At 45.3% G+C, this 20,589-nt stretch overlaps 1 protein-coding gene across 1 annotated transcript in view; it reads left to right on the top strand.

The window, feature by feature from the left end:
- The first annotated feature begins 2,796 nt into the window (after positions 1-2,796).
- LOC134654509 (calpain-D) overlaps positions 2,797-20,589 on the top strand; it is a 34,961-nt gene continuing 17,168 nt past the window's right edge. Inside the window, exons 1-9 of the mRNA XM_063509954.1 lie at positions 2,797-3,206; positions 6,495-6,626; positions 7,270-7,328; positions 7,511-8,789; positions 9,459-9,593; positions 10,294-10,442; positions 10,825-10,933; positions 12,018-12,142; positions 13,855-13,942. Of these exons, the coding sequence (XP_063366024.1) occupies positions 2,965-3,206; positions 6,495-6,626; positions 7,270-7,328; positions 7,511-8,789; positions 9,459-9,593; positions 10,294-10,442; positions 10,825-10,933; positions 12,018-12,142; positions 13,855-13,942 (2,318 nt within the window). The 5' untranslated portion in view covers positions 2,797-2,964. The remainder of the gene's footprint in view (positions 3,207-6,494; positions 6,627-7,269; positions 7,329-7,510; positions 8,790-9,458; positions 9,594-10,293; positions 10,443-10,824; positions 10,934-12,017; positions 12,143-13,854; positions 13,943-20,589) is intronic.

Here is a 20,589-nt window from a genome sequence, read left to right as displayed (position 1 = left end):
TTTGTTGTTATAGCGGCAACAGAGATACATCATTTGTGAAAATTTCAACTGTCTAGCTATCGCGGTTCATGAGATACAGCCTGGTGACAGACGGAGGGACAGCGAAGTCTTAGTAATATAGGGTCCCGTTTTTTACCCTTTGGGTACGGAACCCTAAAAATGAAATATTTATACGGCAGCGTCAAAAAGGCTTTGTTATACTTATTTGTCCAGGATTTGCGGGTTAGATTGAACCCCGGTTCCTTACCAAATTTATTTACGTACGCCGCATTCCCTTTTCGATGAAGGAAAACATCGCGAGTAAATCGGACTAATCCCTATAAATGTAAGGTCTATTATAGTTTCCTCTTTGGGTTAAAAGGTATTATTTCAGAAACACATGTCCATAGTTGTTAGTAACAAAAAATATATTATTAAATACAAAATACAAATACAAAACACAAAACACAAAAACCGGCCAAGTGCGAGTCGGACTTGCGCACGGAGGGTTCCGCACCATCAACAAAAAATAGAGCAAAAAAATCGTGTTTGTTGTATGGGAGCCCCCTTAAATATTTATTTTATTTTTAGTATTTGTTGTTATAGCAGCAACAGAGATACATCATCTGTATCGCGGTTCATGAGATACAATCTGGTGACAGACGGACGGACGGACGGACAGCGAAGTCTTAGTAATAGGGTCCCGGGTCCCGTTTTTTACCCTTTGGGTACGGAACCCTAAAAAGCAGCAAAACGTGATGATGTCCGGTTCATAGCTCATACCTAAGTTTGCTTTGCAGTTTTGTAAAATACCTAATTATTGTTTGAGGCGTAATTATAGAATCATTCAGTCCTACGTAAACTATGAATATCAAACCAAACCTCAGGGAGCAATGTTTTAAATCAAACTAAGCGAGCAATTAAACAAAATAAACATGTTATTTTTTTCAAGATACTGTTCTAATTCTTCAACCGAATCGCAGACAAAACACGTCCATTGTTGAAAAAGAGCAGAATGCATAAATGTTGCACTAGACACTAATTAACATACGAATGCAGTTTCCTTTTCTCACATTGTTGAATGAATCAAAGCGCGAATTCCACGTTTTCAACCGCTGTTTCCTTCCGCTTTTCAATTATGCGACCAAAAAGCGGCACAATTTCATCCCATTCACTCTTATGAGCGGTTTCATGTTGACTAATACGAAACAAGTTTCGGTTTTTAAAAGTTTTAGTTTTATTAGAAGCATTAAATAAATTTAAAGTAGGTAATAATATAATAATAATATGTAGTATTGTCTTATAAATATGTTATGGAACTTAAAAACGAGAGCAATTAATATAAAATTACTTCCGGTAGGTAAGTACCTACTTTAAATAATCGAGAATAGACGTCATAGGGCGTTTTTTTTTGTTGTCCCCTACACTTTTTTTTCAAATTTGGGATTTTTTATGTTATTTCTACTCAGAATCACGAGCTCTTTCTATCCTAATAGGAGAAAAAAAGTGTCCTAAGGTTTTTATTTCCGTTACGTCACCATTTTTCATAAACTTTGTATGGCGGTCGCGGAATGGAAAGATCGATAAATGTATGGAAATTTTGGGACACTTTTTTTCTCCTATTAGGATAGAAAGAGCTCGTTTTTCTGAGTAGAAATAACATAAAAAATCCCAAATTTGAAAACAAAGTGTAGGGGACAACAAAAAAAAACGCCCCATGACTCCTCTCCATTTTATTTGGTGCTTCGGGTCAAATTGATTCAAATGGCCTAAAGATCAATCGTACCGATTTACATACCTTTTAACACCATTTGCAGCATTTTACTGAATTTCGCGGTGTACCGCTATCACTATTTGGCGCTTGTTTCGTCCGCTACTATTGATGCTGACTGTACTATTTAAAAATTAGGTTTTTTTTGTATTATCGGTAAGGTGTGAAAGTTATTTATTCTAAATACAAAACAGTAGCTTACACTGGACTCGAACCCGCGCCCTGGCGGTGACAGCTTGTAATTTACATGTAGCGTCTGCGGGCAAGCGGCTCTTCAGCTGGACGGTCGTTACACGAACGATTTGTGGCGGCTTGAAGAGTGAGGTGAGAGGTGAGTATATGTGGTGTGGTAATTACCTAATAAATAACAATATTATACAAATAAAAATATATGATGATAATAATAAATTATATTTAATTAAGTCGAACGGTCAAGAATTTGATAATTTAGAATACCCGTGGCTCTAATAGGTAGAGAATAGTTTATAAAGGCTTATTGACATAGCAAAGAGAAAAGAGTTACCTATATATATACCTTTGGTATAAGCAAAAGATAATAATTATGGTGCAAAGAAAAATTGAAATTCAAGCGGAGCCAGCGGAGGTTAAAAATGTTGCGCCATCTATGATAGGATGAGGAATTAACTGGTATAAATAAATAAGTAATTAATTTTGTGTTATGTGTCTTATCTGAATGGAGTCTACCGAATCTACGTTAATTATTTACCTACGTATAATAATAATTATTTTCTGATGCTACTTTTGGTACCGATGCAATGAAGCACAACAAACTCTGTAATTATTTCACGATAAAATTGAATAACTCTGTGCTGCCCTCTTTGTATTTATAACAACAACAGCAAGCAGGTACGTTTGCTTAAGGTATGCTTAAGAAATAATCCAATAGATGGCGATGTAAACCTAGCTGTTGTCAAGTTGTCGTCTCATAATAATATTCCATAATACCAAATAATATTTTAAATTCATAAATAAAATTATAAGAAATATTTCTTAAATCACATCACCCCGTTATTTCCAGAAGTATAAAACAAACACTGGAGCTGGCATAATGTAACCGGCAACACCCTCCAATGCCAGCTTATAAAAAAGTTATACACAAACATGGTGGATCAGCTGTTTTCATATTTCTCGGGCCGCATTTTGTTTTTATAAACCGCGTATTGTTATGGTGCCATAGCCATGAGTGAATTAAAATGGGCTCCATCGCATCGGTGCTGCAATGGCATTGTCAGACGTGCGGCCAGATCAATCCAACCGAGAGTGTAAAGTGTTTAAAATGTTCCACCAAACGGGTCTCAAGTCATGACAGTAAAGATTCCAAACGCTATTATACTAAAGATTCGTCCTCAGAGCATACGATTCGAACCGAAAAAAGCGACGGAACAACTCCAGGATCGGAAGCCATCGCTATACCCTCGACCTCCAATATCAATAGGTAAGAAAATTTGTTTATGTATTGACTGGTAGGTTTTCATTGTTGGTAATGTCAGTCCAGTATCGATTTTTCTTGACCCGTATTTTAAGGTTATATTTCCATTGTATTTCATTGTTGGAAGGTTTAATCGGAAGATCATTAGCTTAATTACCAATTGACAATGTTTTTCGTGCTGGTGTATGTCATGATTACTAAGAATTTGACGGTTGTTCCATCATGTATACTGCATTGATTGGTAGGTATTAGATCGTATCTTTTGTGGTACCTACTGTAGCTTTTGATCGTGCTTTGTGTGACTGAAAAATCGAGTAAACAATGGAACTGAAGAGGTGGCGTTCAGTAATGAATTGCTTTTTTCAGTGTGTTCATAAAATAATATACTTTTGATAGAATCATCTTTAATCAAACTAAATATTCTTAGCAAATTACTTGAAAGCTTTAAGTGATTTTTATAAAATTATCTTTTAATTTGGTTCCTTGGCTAATTTTGGTTATTGTGTATAAACATGAGGTCTAAAACTGAATCAAACATTGTATAGTATATAGCTTAGCTATATTATCCTTTTTTTTCTTAATCCTTTTTCACTTGCATAGCGAAATAAAACAGTTAAGAGGACTATATTTTTATGTATCATGCACTTTGTTGATATTCTTTAAGGCCCAGTAAGTTATGTGTTCTTCTGTCACTCTCAATGAGCGTAATCGTGAGCAAGATGGAAGTGTGCCTGAAGCGCACATATCATGGTTTTCATTTAAAAAATTGTATATTTAAATAAAAAAAAACAATTTCATCCCTCAAACATGATACCTATTGCCGAATTTTAGAAGCAAGGTTCATATTTTTAGCTTTGTGTACAATTTGTTACAAAATTTATGAGTCTTGAAGAAAAAAAAGCTGGTAGGCAGGTATTTTTTTTATCTGTGCCTTTCAGTTCAGTTAACTATAAGATTTGTCTTGTCCCAGTATGTTGGACTTTAAATAATGTTAACATCTTGTAATACCGTAGTCAAAATAAATGATATGGTAATTACCACCACCACCCCATCTTGTCCCGTGGGTGTTGTATAAGGCGACTAAGGGAAAACTGGCGACAGATATGCATATGAGCAAGGCTCACCCGCATCCTTAGCGGGGTCCTTGCTCACAAGAGCTGTGCGCGTGCCACATCGAAAAAAAAAAAAAACCTTTTACCATATGTCAGTGTTTGTAGAGACAGTCATGTCTTACACAACACAACCCGGATTCACATATTCAGATTTCTAACACCCATCTAATCAAAGAAAAAAAAAAACATACAAAACTGTACATATAAAATATTTCACACAGCCAGAATTAATAGATTAATCAGCCCGATGACAGAAAATGTCAGGAGATTTTGCTTCATATCTTGACTTCATTAGATCTTTATTTATTGAAAGAGCTAGGCGGAATTATGTTCAAACGAAGGCTCAAGAACTGGCTAATTGAAAAAGTATTTTATGATGTTATTGAATTTTTTACAAGCTAACCAGAGATGCGAAAAATACTTTATAAAAAGTATTTAAATACAAAATACAAATACTTCCTTGATAATACTATTTCAAATGCAAAATACAAAATAGTTTTTGAATTTGTATTTAAATACAAAATACGAAATAGGTATTTTCAAAATACTTTTTTAAAATACAAATACTTTTCAATAAAAGGTATTCTGAGTAGTGAATACCTAGTCTGAATTAAGAAGTATTACTCGGAATTTCCGAGTTGAAAAGACTCTCTTTATTCTTTGAAGTCAATCCCATATCTAAAGTGCAAATTTCTAGTTGCTCATATTAACCGGTAGGATGTAGGTATGAATGATGTTTTATATCGGCCAACTTTTAAAAGCATTACTTTGTAATGTTTCACAGCTAGTATAATGCCTCTCGTTAGTGTGATGAAAACGTCTCGATTGTGTTTCACCAGGGCAGAAAAGTTTGTTCTCCTCTCGTGCCTTGAAACCCTCCCAACACTCAAGATTACACTTTATGTGCGACGTTACTAAACAGATTCAACAGTTCCATGTTAAAAGAATGAGAGAGTTGCCAGGATTGTAACATCAGAAGAGATTGTAACTCCTACCTACATTACCTACCTACTATAAAGTATTTTGTATTTTGAAAATAGAAAATAGGTCCCAAAACTATTTCAAATAAAATACAAAATAGTTTTCTTCAAAAGGTATTTAAATACAAAATACAAAATAGGTATTTTGCATTTTGTATTTGCATTTTAAATACAAGTATTTCAAATAAGTCACATCTCTGAAGCTAACCTATGTAAATTTAAGCTTCATCATTTTCATCATTTTAGCCTTCGGTCGCCCACTGCTGAGCATAGGCCTCTCTTCTTGTACGCCACTTGTCCCGGTCCTGTGCTAGTTTTAAGCTTAGTTTTAAAATAGGTAGGTCGGTTACCTACCATAATTGTAGGAACTAGCAGGCAACTATTGAAACTTATAATACATATTTAATACATATTTAAAAAAGATTGTATGTACAGTCAAGTGTAAAAATATGGGTGCACTCATCATACTCTTAATCCCATAGCTCGGGTCTAATGATAATCTGACAGTCATTACAATAAGACTTTCAATCATTATGTCAAACAAAGGTATCTGCCCATACCTCTTATGTCAGCTATAGAATTAAAAACTGGGACATATTTTTAGTAAGTTGTATGCACCCATGTTTTTACACTTGACTGTAGACAGTTTAAAATAAAATAAAAAACTATTAAGTTGAATCGCTACTACCTTCTGCCTGCGACTTCATCTGCATACAATGATGTTTTCTGTAATAAAATCAACCTTATATCCTTATGAATTTCATCTGAGAACAAACGGTCAGACTTTCGCATTTATAATATTAGTAGATGCCATAGTAGCATAAGGAATTAGTGACACAATAACATCAATAACATCACTAACATTCGGTGTAGATACGCTAATCCCTTCAGTACTATTGAGAGACACGCGTCATTGAGATACTATAGCTACAGTATGCAACATGCTAAGTCAATTCAAATCATTTGCTTTACAACACATACTTACATAGATAAATACATACTTATATACATAGGAAACACCCATGACGCAGGAACAAATATTTGTGTTTATCACACAAATAAATGCCCTTACCGGGATTCGAACCCAGGACCATTTTACTAAGCTTCATCTAAGTTGGTTTAGTGGTGGAAGCTTGTGGAGGTAACAAACAGTTACTTTCAAATTTGTAATATGAGTCTAAAATAACTGTTTCGTCCCGCAGCGGATGGTCGTGCGTCGGCTCCGCGCCGGGCCCGACGCGCGCTTGGCGCTGCGCGTGCGGCCTGCGCAACGTGTCCGCCGCGTGGCGCTGCGCGGCCTGCGACGCGCTCGCGCCACACGCGCCCGTCTACAGGTACTATAGTCTGTCAGCTGTGGCCAATGATTTATGACTCAAGATAGGTTATAGGCGTTCCGAAATTGAAGCGCTTACCTTGTGACAAATTGCAGAAGTTTCCTTTAGTCGCGGCTGGACAAGCATGATATGTGCACGACTGCACGTGCTAACGAGCACACCGAAAGAGCAAGAGACTAGCTTATGTTTAACAACGAGTGTGAGAAAGACGGATGGAATGAGAAAATTAATGAAAAATAACAGATTTCTTCATAGGCGCAGAAATAAATATGGAAGTATTTTTTGTGCTCCCCAAGTATGAGTATAACCTATCTATGGTTATATAATATCATTGGCTGTGGCATAGAGCGCCGGACCCGACGCTCGATTAGCTTGGCAGAGATCGATTGGGGCAAGTTGCACCACGTTGCAGCTGTAATGTGGACAGGCGGTTTGGTTGGTGCAACCGGCCCTTGATCTGGTCAGTCGTTAATGTTAGTAGAACTGAAGATAAAGACATTAGGTAGATGTGCTTCAACCAGTCTCGCTAAAAGAAGTGTGAAGCGCGTGATCGACCTACTATTGATCAAGGAGACATTTTCGGGATTGTTTTTAGAAAGGTTCATTTCATTATATGATGTTAATCGTGTAATTTGTTTTCCAGGCTGTCTGATGACGAGGACCAAGCATCGGGGATGACGGACAAAGAAAAATCTGCCCAAGGTACCTACGTACCAAGTTATGATCAATATTCACTGTCAGGCCGATCAACTAACAATTCAATACTAAGTTGGTCTAGGAAACTGTATAAATCCTTTCTTGAAGAATCCGTTCTCCAAGAAAGGATTCTTCAAAAAACTCCGAAAACTGTTAATGATTTTTAAAACCCTCATTTCTTTCCCCAGATAACACTATGATAAGATCCAACACCCTGGCAGTCCCGTCATATAAGCCCACGACCAACTACGACAGCCGCCGCCTGAATCTCGACGTGCAATCTCTCCGTCTCTCCCCCACCCAGCTGGCCGACCAGACCCACGGAGTCACGCGCTCTCTTTCCCACGGCTCCGTCATCAACTCACAGCCCAAATGGTGGAAGCTAGATGAAACTAGAGGCACGATCAATCGCCCGACTAGTTTGATGGTCTCCGAGAGATACGGATACACATCCCAAACGAATCCTAGGGAGAGTTTCTTAAGGAGTCTGCACACAGTCACGCGAAGACCGAAGAAGTGCGAAAGCAAATCCAATTGGGAATTGAATTACGTGAAAGATTACCAGAGAGAGCAGAGCAGAGCGCTCCACTTGAAAAAGTGGGCGTGCAGCAAGTGTACTTTAGAGAATTCTGGAATCAGAACCCATTGTGAAGCCTGCCTATCGCCGAGAGTGGCACATTTATCAAGAATTTCTAATACCAGGGGTCTGAGTGTGACTACGCTTGGGAGACATGAGACGACGAATCGGGAAGGCGCTACTTCGTTGCCTACCTCAGGTGGTGTGATGATCACGGTTCCCGATTGGCCCCAAACTGGCGCTACGACTTTAGGCTCTACCTTCCGAAGATCAATAAGCGCTCAGAACTCTCCGGAAATTCGGCCTACGTACAGACGTTCATTCTCAGAACAGACTACAGATTCTCGCCCTATAGGCAAGATAATCTCTAGCAGAAGAAGCTTGAACGACTACCAGAAATCTTTAGCTAGTTATTGCGGCAGCTTGCCTAAGAAACCTGAAGAAAAACCGGATAAGAAGGAAGATAACTCAGAGTTAATTGACAAGGAATGTAGTTGGGATACCAACGCCGAAGGAGTGATATATGCTTTACCTAACAAAGGGAAATATAAAGACTTAAACCTGCAGCTGCAAGTCAATAATAACGGGACTAGATATTCGTACGTCTCTGTGCAAGATACTAAGACAGTCATGAGTAACTCGCAGAACGAAGCTTTGTACTCAAATGATATTGGTGACGGAGATTACGCGCGGATAGACGAGTTGTTGGGCGCTGAGAATTGTATATCGCCGGTCAGTGAAGCGAGTAATATACGAACTTCTCATATAGGGTCTCAGAGTGTGTTCAATATGCTGCCGTCAGTGGGGAAGGTGTCGCAGCCAAGGGAGGTGACCAATGTGCCTTCGACTCAGCCGTCGCCACAGCAACCACAGCCGCAGCCGCAGAACTCGTAAGTTGCTAAGATTAATTCATAAACGGCTGCTAACTTAATTAGTTGATGATCGTCGTTTGTCCCTATCTGTCGTTATGCCATAGAGAGGGACAAACCATACACTATGCTCCTCATATTGCTACTCGTGTTTTCGCGATGTTGCCCTTTCTGGCCACACACTGCTCTACTCCCACATTTAGGGCTCATTTAGACGGTGCGAGAACTAGCATGCGAGTTTCATTACATTGCGTTATTTGATCGGTCGGCTGAATTGTTGTAACCTCAGCGGTCCGCAATGTAACTAAAATCGCATGCGAGTTCGCGCGGCGTCTCAATGAGCCCTTGGTATTATCGGTTCTTTCACTCATGCCAAAAAACTGACAAAATAGGGACCGGTGGGCATTACGAGGAGCTTGACGTGCGGCATGACGAGTAACTTGTCTAACGTGTCTTTTACAAACCCCTGTTCAATATAGTCTTTTTATAATAAGGAATATTTAATTGTCGGGTAGGGACAAACGTTTATCAACGGTTTGTGACATTTGGCAAACGTTTATGAATAACGCCATTGGTTTCTGCGCATTTTTTTGCAAACATTGACTATAAAACTTGCCAGCAATAGGAATTGTCACCTCGTCTTCCTAAACTACCTCGCCCAGCTCGCTTACCAAACTGTTTCCACTCCAGGCAATCAGAGCGCATGTGGCAGTGCTCGTCGTGCTGGTTCGCGTACAACGCGTGGTGGGCGCGCTCGTGCGACGTGTGTCGCGCGAGGCGCGTGCCCGGCGCGCCCGTCACCGTGACCCGACACGACAGTAACAGGTACGTGTCAGTCCCGTCACCGTGACCAGACACGACAGTAACAGGTACGTGTCAGCCCCGCCGACCGTGACCCGACACGACAGTAACAGGTACGTGTCAGTACCGTCACCGTGACCCGACATGACAGTAACAGGTACGTGTCAGTGCCGTCACCGTGACCCGACACGACAGTAACAGGTACGTGTCAGTACCGTCACCGTGACCCGACACGATAGTAACAGGTACGTGTCAGTACCGTCACCGTGACCCGACACGACAGTAACCGGTACGTGTCTGTACCGTCACCGTGACCCGACACGACAGTAACAGGAACGTGTCAGTCCCATCATTTCATATAAAAAATAGGCAGGGTTCGAAATTATCCAGATAATTATAATCTTTGATAATTATCCCATAAATAAATTTAAAAAATATCGGATGATAAATATTGGATAATTACCCCAGGTATGGATTGGTGCTACCTATATTTATTTTCTTTGAATCCTTTGATATTAAAAAAAACGGTTGGGTTTTTTTATATTTTAGATTTTAAATTTTAGGCCATTATCAAATGGATAATTATCAGGCATAAAAATCACGATAATTATCAAGATAACTATCATTGCTAAATTATATGCTTTCGCTGTAAAACGTTAAGGATTTTATACTTGAATTTATATTTTGTTGAATTAACATCCACTCTAATAGGTTTAATATACAGTTCCAGGCCACCGAACGCGAATTCGAACCCGGAGCCGAGCGGCAGCAAGGCGGAGGCGGACAGCAACGCACCGCCGACTAAGAAACTTACTGTGCCTATTGCTTCCTTGGATCACGATTTGAATAGCGACGAGCTACTCTTTGCAGTCGGTGAGTCAATAGGGAATATTACGCGAAACTCTGCGTAGGGGGCGCCACTCCTACAATAAGTCACAATCTAAGTGTAAGGCCTGAGTGGACGCTCGAAGCGGAGCGTTCGGCGGGGCGTGCAGCGTGGCGTCGGGCTCAAGTGTAAGGCCTGAGTGGACACTCGAGTTGTGCGTGCAGCGGGGCGGGGCGTGCGGCGTGCATGTTAAACAAATGCAAGCGTATAGGAGCGGCCTTAGTGCACGCTGCTCAAATTACTCCTGACCCCAACGCCACGCTGCACGCCCCGCCGAACGCTCCGCTTCGAGCATCCACTCAGGCCTTATACTTACGGAGTTATATATATCTTTGCCCTTGTATTCAATATTGTACATTATATACGCAGAGTCTCCGCCGGCGGCGGGCTGGTCTTGTGGCCGCTGCACGTTGCTAAACGACGCCACGGCCACCGTGTGCGCGGCCTGCGCTGCCTCCAAACCTCCACCCCAACACTGGTAAGGGGGCAATCACACTACCGCAACTAATTGACTTTACCTCACATTATGTTATCTGGAGAGGTGGGCTAGCTTACCCACCAAGTGGATGCCGGTAGAGGAATAGAGGCCCAAACGGAGATGGTGGGAAGACTGAACTGACTGAACAACTAGCCGGGCCTAGGAATTAAACACCAAATACATCGTGGAAATCAAGGGGAGAGGTCTTTGCCCAGTAGTGGGACACTCAGATAGGATAGAAAAAAAAACCGGCCAAGTGCGAGTCGGACTCGCGCACGGAGGGTTCCGCACCATCAACAAAAAATAGAGTAAAACAAGCAAAAAAAAAACAAGCAAAAAAACGGTCACCCATCCAAGTACTGACCCCGTCCGACGTTGCTTAACTTCGGTCAAAAATCACGTTTGTTGTACGGGAGCCCCACTTAAATCTTTATTTTATTCTGTTTTTAGTATTTGTTGTTATAGCGGCAACAGAAATACATCATCTGTGAAAATTTCAACTGTCTAGCTATCACGGTTCGTGTGATACAGCCTGGTGACAGACGGACGGACAGCGGAGTCTTAGTAATAGGGTCCCGTTTTTACCCTTTGGGTACGGAACCCTAAAAAGTTACTATGTTCTTTGTATGTGGCAGAAGGCGTTTATAATGCGCCTCTAACTTGATCGGTCTTGAACCATTTAGGTACCTAATGCAGTAATTTATCAAACTGTCCAAATTTTGTGTACACAGTACCTTTTACCTGACAACAGCTATTATAAGGACAATAAAGACTAGACACAGCCAATGTTATTCGGCCATGTATTCAACAGTTGACTAGATTTTGCTTATGATAAACTCAAAAACTACTGAACAGATTTTCATGCGGTGTTCACCTTAGTAGTTTAGGTGTATAATTTGTTAAGGTTATGTGTAACCCGCGCGAAGCTGGGGCGGGTCGTTACTCGTTAGTTTATTTACAGTCAACAACCCTATTGGACTTAAATCCTATTGTGCTTATTGTGTCATTGTTTGATTCGTTGCTGTAAGTTTTCTTTACGACAATAAATTACTTTTTTAATTAATTAATTTATTTATAATCGCAGGTCGTGTAGCTCGTGTACGCTGCGGAACCCGTTGTCAGCAAGTTTGTGTTTGGCGTGCAAGACCCCGCCGGTACCGCGGCACGGGGTGCCCGGGCCTTCCACTGAAACTAACCACACTGGTGCAGGTAAGCCACAGACAAGACATCCTCTAGACTGAGCATAGTAACGCTACCCCCTCTGCCACTCATACTCACTCATGCTTTACTCCAACTTTGAGTCAATCCCGTGCCGTGATTGGTTCGTGTCTTTGAACGGACCAATCACGGCACGGGATTCGCTCACCTCGTCCCCCCGCACCCCCGTAATTTTGGCAGCATCGGTTTCATGAAATAATTGCTCTAAACTCAGTCTAGAGGATCCCTAGTCTATGAGGTAAGCATATTGAATGTTTCTGTTGTATAGGGATGATACATGGGGGTTTGACACATGTTGAATTTTATAACCAAAATCTAGCAAAATAGATAGCAAATGAGCAATTTATCACAACAATGTGGAAATAAAAAAAAATGGATATAATACAAAAAAAGAAATACAGCACCTGAAAGTTTCAAAATTTAAGTTTCTTTTAACTTCTTTTAGTAAGTAAGGATACCATTCGATTCCTCACATTTTATCCAAAAAAAGATTGTATAGCAACTATAGGTATTATACATAAACGCAATATTTCACCGACAGAAACGCAATTTTCTTATTTTGTTCAACTTCAAGATGGACTCTCAGTGACCTTGACGTCACGTAACACGTTCACTTATAGTTTTGTTAGGGGCGTTTCGCGAATGAAGTCCAACTGTCGGACTTTGACTATCATTTCTGTCTTTTGTATTGCTTTAATGCAATGGGTCCCATATTGACATTTGATCCTAAAAACAAACCTGATTGATTGATACCATAAATGAAAATTTGTCGAAGCAAATAGCCTCTCTCGTGTTGGAATTAGGTTGAGTGAGCCACTGTACCCGGCTATTTTTTCCCGAGTCACTGTTCGCTCCTGACCCTATAAAGTGTTATTCTATGGAACTTGCTAACTTATGTAAACAAACCGCCATATTAAAATTGTCTCTGAATGTCAATTTACTAGTGACTTTTGTTTACATAGTCAGGCGTGGCTCACTCCGCGATTTCGTCGCTTTGCTACAGGTAGCTAAAAGTACATCCGTTCCACACCAATTTTGGTGGCTAGCCATAAGCCGCGCGTGGCGCTGTCTCCACCTAGCGGCCATATCTGTGCTGATCGTAACAGACGCGTTTTGTTAGAGAGTGAGTCTTCTGTACCTAGGACTATTATTTATTCTGTGACATAGTTGGCAAGTTCCATAGAATTACACTTTAATAGGGATGATGACACATGTTGAATTTTATAACAAAATCTAGTAAAATAGATAGCAAACGAGCAATTTATCACAATAATGTGGATATTCAAATAAAAAATTGAATAATTACAAAAATACAGGACCTGAAAGTTTCAAAATTTAAGTTTTTTTTTAACTTCCAAAAACGATAAAAGTAAGGGTACCATTCGATTCCTTACATTTCATCCAAAAAAATATTGTATAGCAACTATATACATAAACGCAATATTTCACCGACAAAAACGCAATTTTCTTGTTTTGTCCATACTACAAGATGGGCTCCCAGAGACCTTGACGTCACGGCCTCTGGCCGTTTTGTATAGGGCGTTTCGCGAGTGAAGTGCGACTGACGCCTTTGACTACAATTTCTGACTTTTGTGTTGCTTTAATGCAATGGGTCCCATATAGACATTTGATCCTAAAAACAATCCCGATCGATTGATGCCATAAATGAAAATTAGTCATGTAGCCTATTATATAATTCGCAGGCGTGCGTACGCGCAGCCCGTCCCCGCGGCGCAGCTCGCGGCACACGCCGGCGCCGCGCCGGCAGAAGTCGCCGCCACCAGAGACCAAGTGAGTGACTAAAGCCCTCGCTACACGGTCGCCGACTAGCCTTCAGACCGCGTGGCCTTGGTCCGTCCCGGACCGTGTAGACAGTTGTTTCCAACAAAATTTGACCAAAACTGACCAAGGTCAGACCAAGGTCAGACGGTTAGAAGGCTTGTCGGCGACCGTGTAGCAAGGGCTTAAGGGCCAGTTACACCAACCACATTTGACAGACTGATAAACAGAACTCGGATTTTTCACGGCAAAACAAAACACTTGCGTAATCTACGTATAGCCAGTGCTTGAAATATTATTATGTGTTCCGTTCCACGTCTGAGATCTTCATTGAGAGCGTAACGCCTCCGGTGACCGATAGATGCCGCTAGCGTCTATGTAGTCGCTCCGCCGCCTCGCCGTGACGTAGTTCCGCTTCCCTTTCCTGCAAACAGACGCCCGCCCCCCGCCACTCGCCGCCGCTATGTCATTGTTTCGTCGACCGTCCTGACCGATGGTCCGCAAATTTTTTTGCGAACATTTTTGCAGCATGGCGCTTTAAAAAATTTCCGATCCAAAGTTTGTTCGATTAAATAGCGAGATATAGCCAGAGATCGCCACTACTAGTCTTTTGGCGGTCTCGGGATCGATCTTCCAACGGTGCTTTTCGATTCTACCCACTTTTTTCTTGCTAAATTATCTTTTACATGCCATGCTGCTAAAATCGTTACCGTTAACTCGCATTTTCGAGAGTGAAGTAGGAAGTGCGTCAACAAGTGATTTCAAGTGTCGTTTGTTACAACGCGTGGTAACGTAAGTCGCTCCGCATCGGAGAGGAACGTGCGTCATCGTGCCTGCCGCGGGGAGCGGGGCCGGCCCGGCGCGGTGGGGTGCCGGGGCCGCGCTGCAATAGGATAGGTTTGGATTGTCTCAAACCATCTGGTAAGGCAGTTTAATGATATTCTAGCTGTATTTGGCGTTCGGAAGCGCATTGTGAATGCCTACTTGGACGCTAAAGCCCCGGTTCTCGTCCGATTACCGCAGGTGTCGGCCGAGGTCGGTGCTCGTGCTCGGAGCCCGGGAGTATTACCTCGTGTTGTTAGTTTCCGACGCGACAGTTCGTGTCGTTCGCCGCGTCGGCGCCGTCGACTTTCTCTTGTCGTCCGAGGTGACTCCGAGACGCCGCGACGCTGCGGGCCGGCGCCCGAAGTGTCGCGGCGCAGGCCCTTCCGGTCCGCGGGACTCCGAGAGACGTCACGCGCTCGCTCCTGTTGCTGCGGTCGCGGCGCGGGTGGATCGCGAACCTCTCGGTCCCGTCCTGGCGCCAAGGTGAAGGCGGACCAGACCACGGGGAGCATGCTACTGCATCTCGACTGCTCAAAGTGGAAGGAAGGTAAGTTACGTGGAAGCCACTCTGTGGAAACACTACGAGTACAGCGGCGGGGCCGTTCGCCGCGCCGGTTGCCGTCTATCAAGGCGTCGGGCAACAGTGTCGCCGTGATGTTGCGTGCAACTACGCCACCATGGTGGCGCCAGCCGCCACGCCGAAGTGCCGGCGAAAGACGCTACGGTGGCGCTGCCCGCCACGCGCATCGACGCCTCAACGTCCATCATGCGCATCGGCGCGATGGCGCGTCACGCACCGGCGCCTCCCGAGCTGGCGGTGGCTGTAGCCACGATTGGCGCCGCCCACCTCACGCATCGGCGCCTCTTGAGCTGGCCGCCACCATGGCGCCTCACGCACCAGCGAAACAGTGGCGGGCCGCTACGATGGCGGCACCCGCCTCACGCGTCAGCGCCTCTCGAGCTGGCCGCCACGATGGCGCCTCTCGCCTCACGCACCTGCGAGCCGGTGGCGGGCCGCCACAAGGGTGCCGCCCGCCTCGCGCACCGGCGCCTCTCGAGCTGGCCGCCACGATGGCGCCTCTCGCCTCACGCACCTGCGAGCCGGTGGCGGGCCGCCACAAGGGTGCCGCCCGCCTCGCGCACCGGCGCCTCTCGAGCTGGCCGCCACGATGGCGCCTCTCGCCTCACGCACCGGCGACTCCCGAGCTGGCCGCCACGATGGCACCTCTCGCGTCACGCGCCGGCGCCTCCCGAGCTGGCAGTGGCTGCCGCCACGATGGCGCTTCTCGCGTCACGCGCCGGCGCCTCCCAAGCTGTCGGTGGCTGCCGCCACGATGGCGCCTCTCGCGTCACGCGCCTCCCGAGCTGGCGGTGGCTGCCGCCACGATGGCGCTTCTCGCGTCACGCGCCGGCACCTCCCAAGCTGTAGGTGGCTGCCGCCACGATGGCGCCTCTCGCGTCGCACGCCGGCGCCTCCCGAACTGGCGGTGGCTGCCGCCACGATGGCGCCTCTCGCGTCACGCGCCGGCGCCTCCCAAGCTGTCGGTGGCTGCCGCCACGATGGCGCCTCTCGCGTCGCGCGCCGGCGCCACCCGAGCTGGCGGTGGCTGCCGCCACGATGGCGCTTCTCGCGTCACGCGCCGGCGCCTCCCGAGCTGATGGTGGCTGCCGCCACGATGGCGGTTCTCGCGTCACGCGCCGGCGCCTCCCGAGCTGTTGGTGGCTGCCGCCACGATGGCGCCTCTCGCGTCACGCGCCGGCGCCTCTGCCGCCACGATGGCGCTTCTCGCGTCACGCGCCGGCGCCTCCCGAGATGTCGGTGGCTGCCGCCACGATGGCGCCTCTCGCGTCACGCGCCGGCGCCTCCTGAGCTGGCGGTGGCTGCCGCCACGATAGCGCTTCTCGCGTCACGCGCCGGCGCCTCCCGAGCTGTTGGTGGCTGCCGCCACGATGGCGCCACCCGAGCTGTCGGTGGCTGCCGCCAAGATGGCGCCTCACGTCACGCGCCGGCGCCACCCGAGCTGGCGGGGCTGCCGCCACGATGGCGCCTCTCGCGTCACGCGCCGGCGCCTCCCGAGCTGGCGATGGCTGCCGCCACGATGGCGCCTCTCGCGTCACGCGCCGGCGCCTCCCGAGCTGGCGATGGCTGCCGCCACGATGGCGCCTCTCGCGTCACGCGCCGGCGCCTCCCGAGCTGGCGATGGCTACCGCCAAGATGGCGCCTCTCGCGTCACGCGCCGGCGCCTCCCGAGCTGGCGGTGGCTGCCGCCATGATGGCGCCGCCCACCTCACGCACCGGCACCTTCCGAGCGGCGGCGGTTGCCATGATAGCGCCGGCAATTACGTCGATGCTGCAAGTACGACGCTGTCGTCCTTTGCAATGGCACTCATGTTCTGTTCGTAAGAAAACTTACCTGTTGCCGTTCCCAATGATATCGCCAGCGGCCGCGTCGATGCAGCCCGCCAAGCCGACGCCGGCCGGGCGCCACGCCGCCGCCGTCCGGCGCCACGTGTACCACGGTACCAGTTTTCCCTGTCCACATGGCCCCATTGAGGTACGCAGGCGCTTATAGCTATGGTGCAACAGCACGAGCAGACCGCTGAACTCTTGCTTTCGGTTAAGGATTCCTCCGTCGCCAAGGCGACGGCAGACAAGGTCCCGTGTGCTCCGCTCAAAACCGAGGTTGAAGGCATTGAAAAGGTTTGCAGTGTTCACATAATTATCTCTCTGCTTGCCCGCGCTCTCCAGCTTAAGTTCCGTCTTACAAAGACGAACTCGTTCGCCAAGCCCCTAATAAACAAAATGGGACAAATAAACCCGCTGCGCCTGAACGACCTTGTGTTTCCGGTGCCAAGAAAAAGGGGCCAGGAGGACTCCAGCCAGCCTATTATGGATAGCTTTATCCATCTTTATCCACGTGATAAAATAACTGTCACTGTTTAACACCGTGGGAAAGAAAGTGACGGACACCGTTTTATCACGCTGTCACGTAGACAAGAACGACCATCATATCCGTACAGCAGTTTCCATCTGTCTGTCTTCGATTTTATCGAAACAGTTTTGTTAAGCAAAGCGCCAAAATCGATTTTAGACTTGATTTCATCAGTGCGATTTCCTTAAAAGCATGCTACCATGCTCCTATACAAGTTTGACTGAAGGTTTTTCGTTTTCTCAACATACAGACCTGCCTTGCTGCCGAGTTTCTAACAGAAACTATACTCGATGCCTCCTGTTCAGTCTCAAATTCGCAAACGTTAGTTTATGGAGATTGCACCGTCGTAGTCCTCACCTTATACCTGTAGTCCGTTAATAATGGTAGACAATGTACGAAGTGAGGCCCTTCAAGTGGAGAGTAATCGTTAACGGGCCGCACCTGCAGCGCTGCCGACAGGAGTGTACTACAAACATACAACCGTTACTACGGTTGTCGAAAAAACTGCTGATGCCAGCAGATCGTCTATAGTTCGCGCTGGTTCCTTGCTACTTACCAGGTCGGTATAACCCCCAAAGGCGACGGTTTATCAAAAAGTCACTGCGTCCCCCGAGTGGCAGCTGCGCCCAGAAGCCGCCGAGACTATCTTCGCCTGATAGGCACCTGTTGGTCGGCCTCTCCGCTTTCGAGAGCCCTCGCACTGTACCACGGTATGTCTTAACCGACTCTTTGAAGTGCTACCACGACGCGTTTGGCAGCTGCCGGTGATACAACTTGGCATGGATATCTCCACCTCCCAGGCTAGTCTGTTTACTGTGACGGCGTGATGAGGAGAGCTTTCTCGCAGCTGTGGTAAGCTTGCAATTTACTGGCGATCCTAGTGAACACAACGTCAGACCACCGTCCCTTACAAGTCAACGACATTAAGAATCGAGGCGTAGCTCCTGTCAGATAGGACGCTCCAACACCGAGCCGGCGATAACCGGGTATTTCCGGTTCCGGTACTGGTTGTCTAGAAAACCAGTACCGGGGAGCACTCCCTAGATCGTCCCCTTGTCGAGGTCGCTGTACGCCCACAATGTAGAAATGATCTTCATGGTGCATCAAAAATGAGATCGACTGCCAGGTACCTCTAATACCCAGTGAAGTAGCAAGCTATCTCAGACATCTATTTCTATTCTCCATGTTAGCTTTCAGTATTATACTTGTTCAGAAGCCTGTAACAAGTGCTGTATGTGAACCACTATCGGACACTATGCCTTCTTCCATCATCATTAATAGCGAGACCCGCGCCTCCCAAACCACCAGCTTGGGACGCGAGAAATCTTATTCAAATTACTTGCCCTAACTTGAATAATCCTACAACGTACCTATATAGAAGAGCTGCTGCACCTTTACTGTTAGCATCAGGCCGCAGGGTCAATGACCTTACCCTACTACACTGTAGCCCAGGCAATTACACAGATAACTTTGACGCTATTATTTTGTGTCCGAAATTCGGTTCTAAACCAGATAACGTGTCTCACCGACTGGACTCTCTTAGAAGCTTCGGAATAAAGTATAGACCCAGTAGGTAGTCTGGGTACGTCAACTTGTGAGAATTACACAAAATGTTAGGGGACACTGCGCTTATTTCCTTCAGACACAGTAGTCTCATCCAATCCGGCCTCGCCTACGATTGCTTTCGATCCATGATGTACCTAATCACTAAATTAGCTGGAAAACTATCCAATTACTTAGCGATATTTTGGCTTAAGTTAATTGGGAACATGACTCTTTCTTTAGACGATCCTATCGCCGAGATTCTGCGGATCGGATGCGATTTCGAATGAGAAATCTCTCAAACCAGTTTAACGTCAGATTCGAACCTGGGATTACAGTTTGAATTCTTAATTTCCTGTAAATGCATCATTATAACGAGTTATTGTGATTTCATGGGTTGCAATAAGGCGTATATATTTATTCTTTCTCTGAGTTATATGACAGTAGGTGTAGCCCTAACGCTTGCGCGCCCGCTGACTCGCCACCAGGAGATAATAAACAGGTCTCAATGAAGATCTCAGACGTGGAACGGAACACATAATATAAAAATTTTACCTTCCAATAAAATTATTATTATGTTTCCTTCCACGTCTGAGATCTGAGTAATGCCTTCCTGGCAGGCTACTAGGCTACTTTTATACCGACGGTACTTCTCAACAATGACATAGCGGCGGCGAGTGGCGGGGGGCGGGCGTCTGTTTGCAGGAAAGGGAAGCGGAACTACGTCACGGCGAGGCGGCGGAGCGACTACATAGACGCTAGCGGCATCTATCGGTCACCGGAGGCGTTACGCTCTCAATGAAGATCTCAGACGTGGAAGGAAACATAATAATAATTTTATTGGAAGGTAAAATTTTTATATTTTATCGATATCGAGTATTACTAGAGTATATGACAGGTATTGCCTCAATACATTTTTAGGGTTCCGTAGTCAACTAGGAACCCTTATAGTTTCGCCATGTCTGTCTGTCCGTCCGTCCGTCCGTCCGTCCGCGGATAATCTCAGTGACCGTTAGTGCTACAACGCTGAAATTTGGTATGAGTATGTATATTTTCCACGCCGAAAAAGTGGTACAATAAAATCTAAAAAAAAATGTTTTTTTGGGGTACCTCCCATACACATGAAGTGGGGGAAATTTTTTTTTTTCGCCCCAACCCTACTGTGATAAACGAAACTGTTTACTCCCAGAGAATGTTGAAAAGCTAATGATTATCTACTCCTATCACTATTACACAAATAAAATGCCATGTGCTGCTGTGTGTACTGACGTAGATTTTGAAGAAGAAATTTCGTCTGTTTCTAATATATAACTTCATACAAATGTTTTTATTACATATTTATTTTATTTGGTGACGTAT

The sequence above is a fragment of the Cydia amplana genome, chromosome 15, assembly GCF_948474715.1.
Source record: "Cydia amplana chromosome 15, ilCydAmpl1.1, whole genome shotgun sequence".
In the NCBI taxonomy this organism is placed as follows: domain Eukaryota; kingdom Metazoa; phylum Arthropoda; class Insecta; order Lepidoptera; family Tortricidae; genus Cydia; species Cydia amplana.
This window is presented reverse-complemented; position numbering and strand designations above follow the sequence as displayed.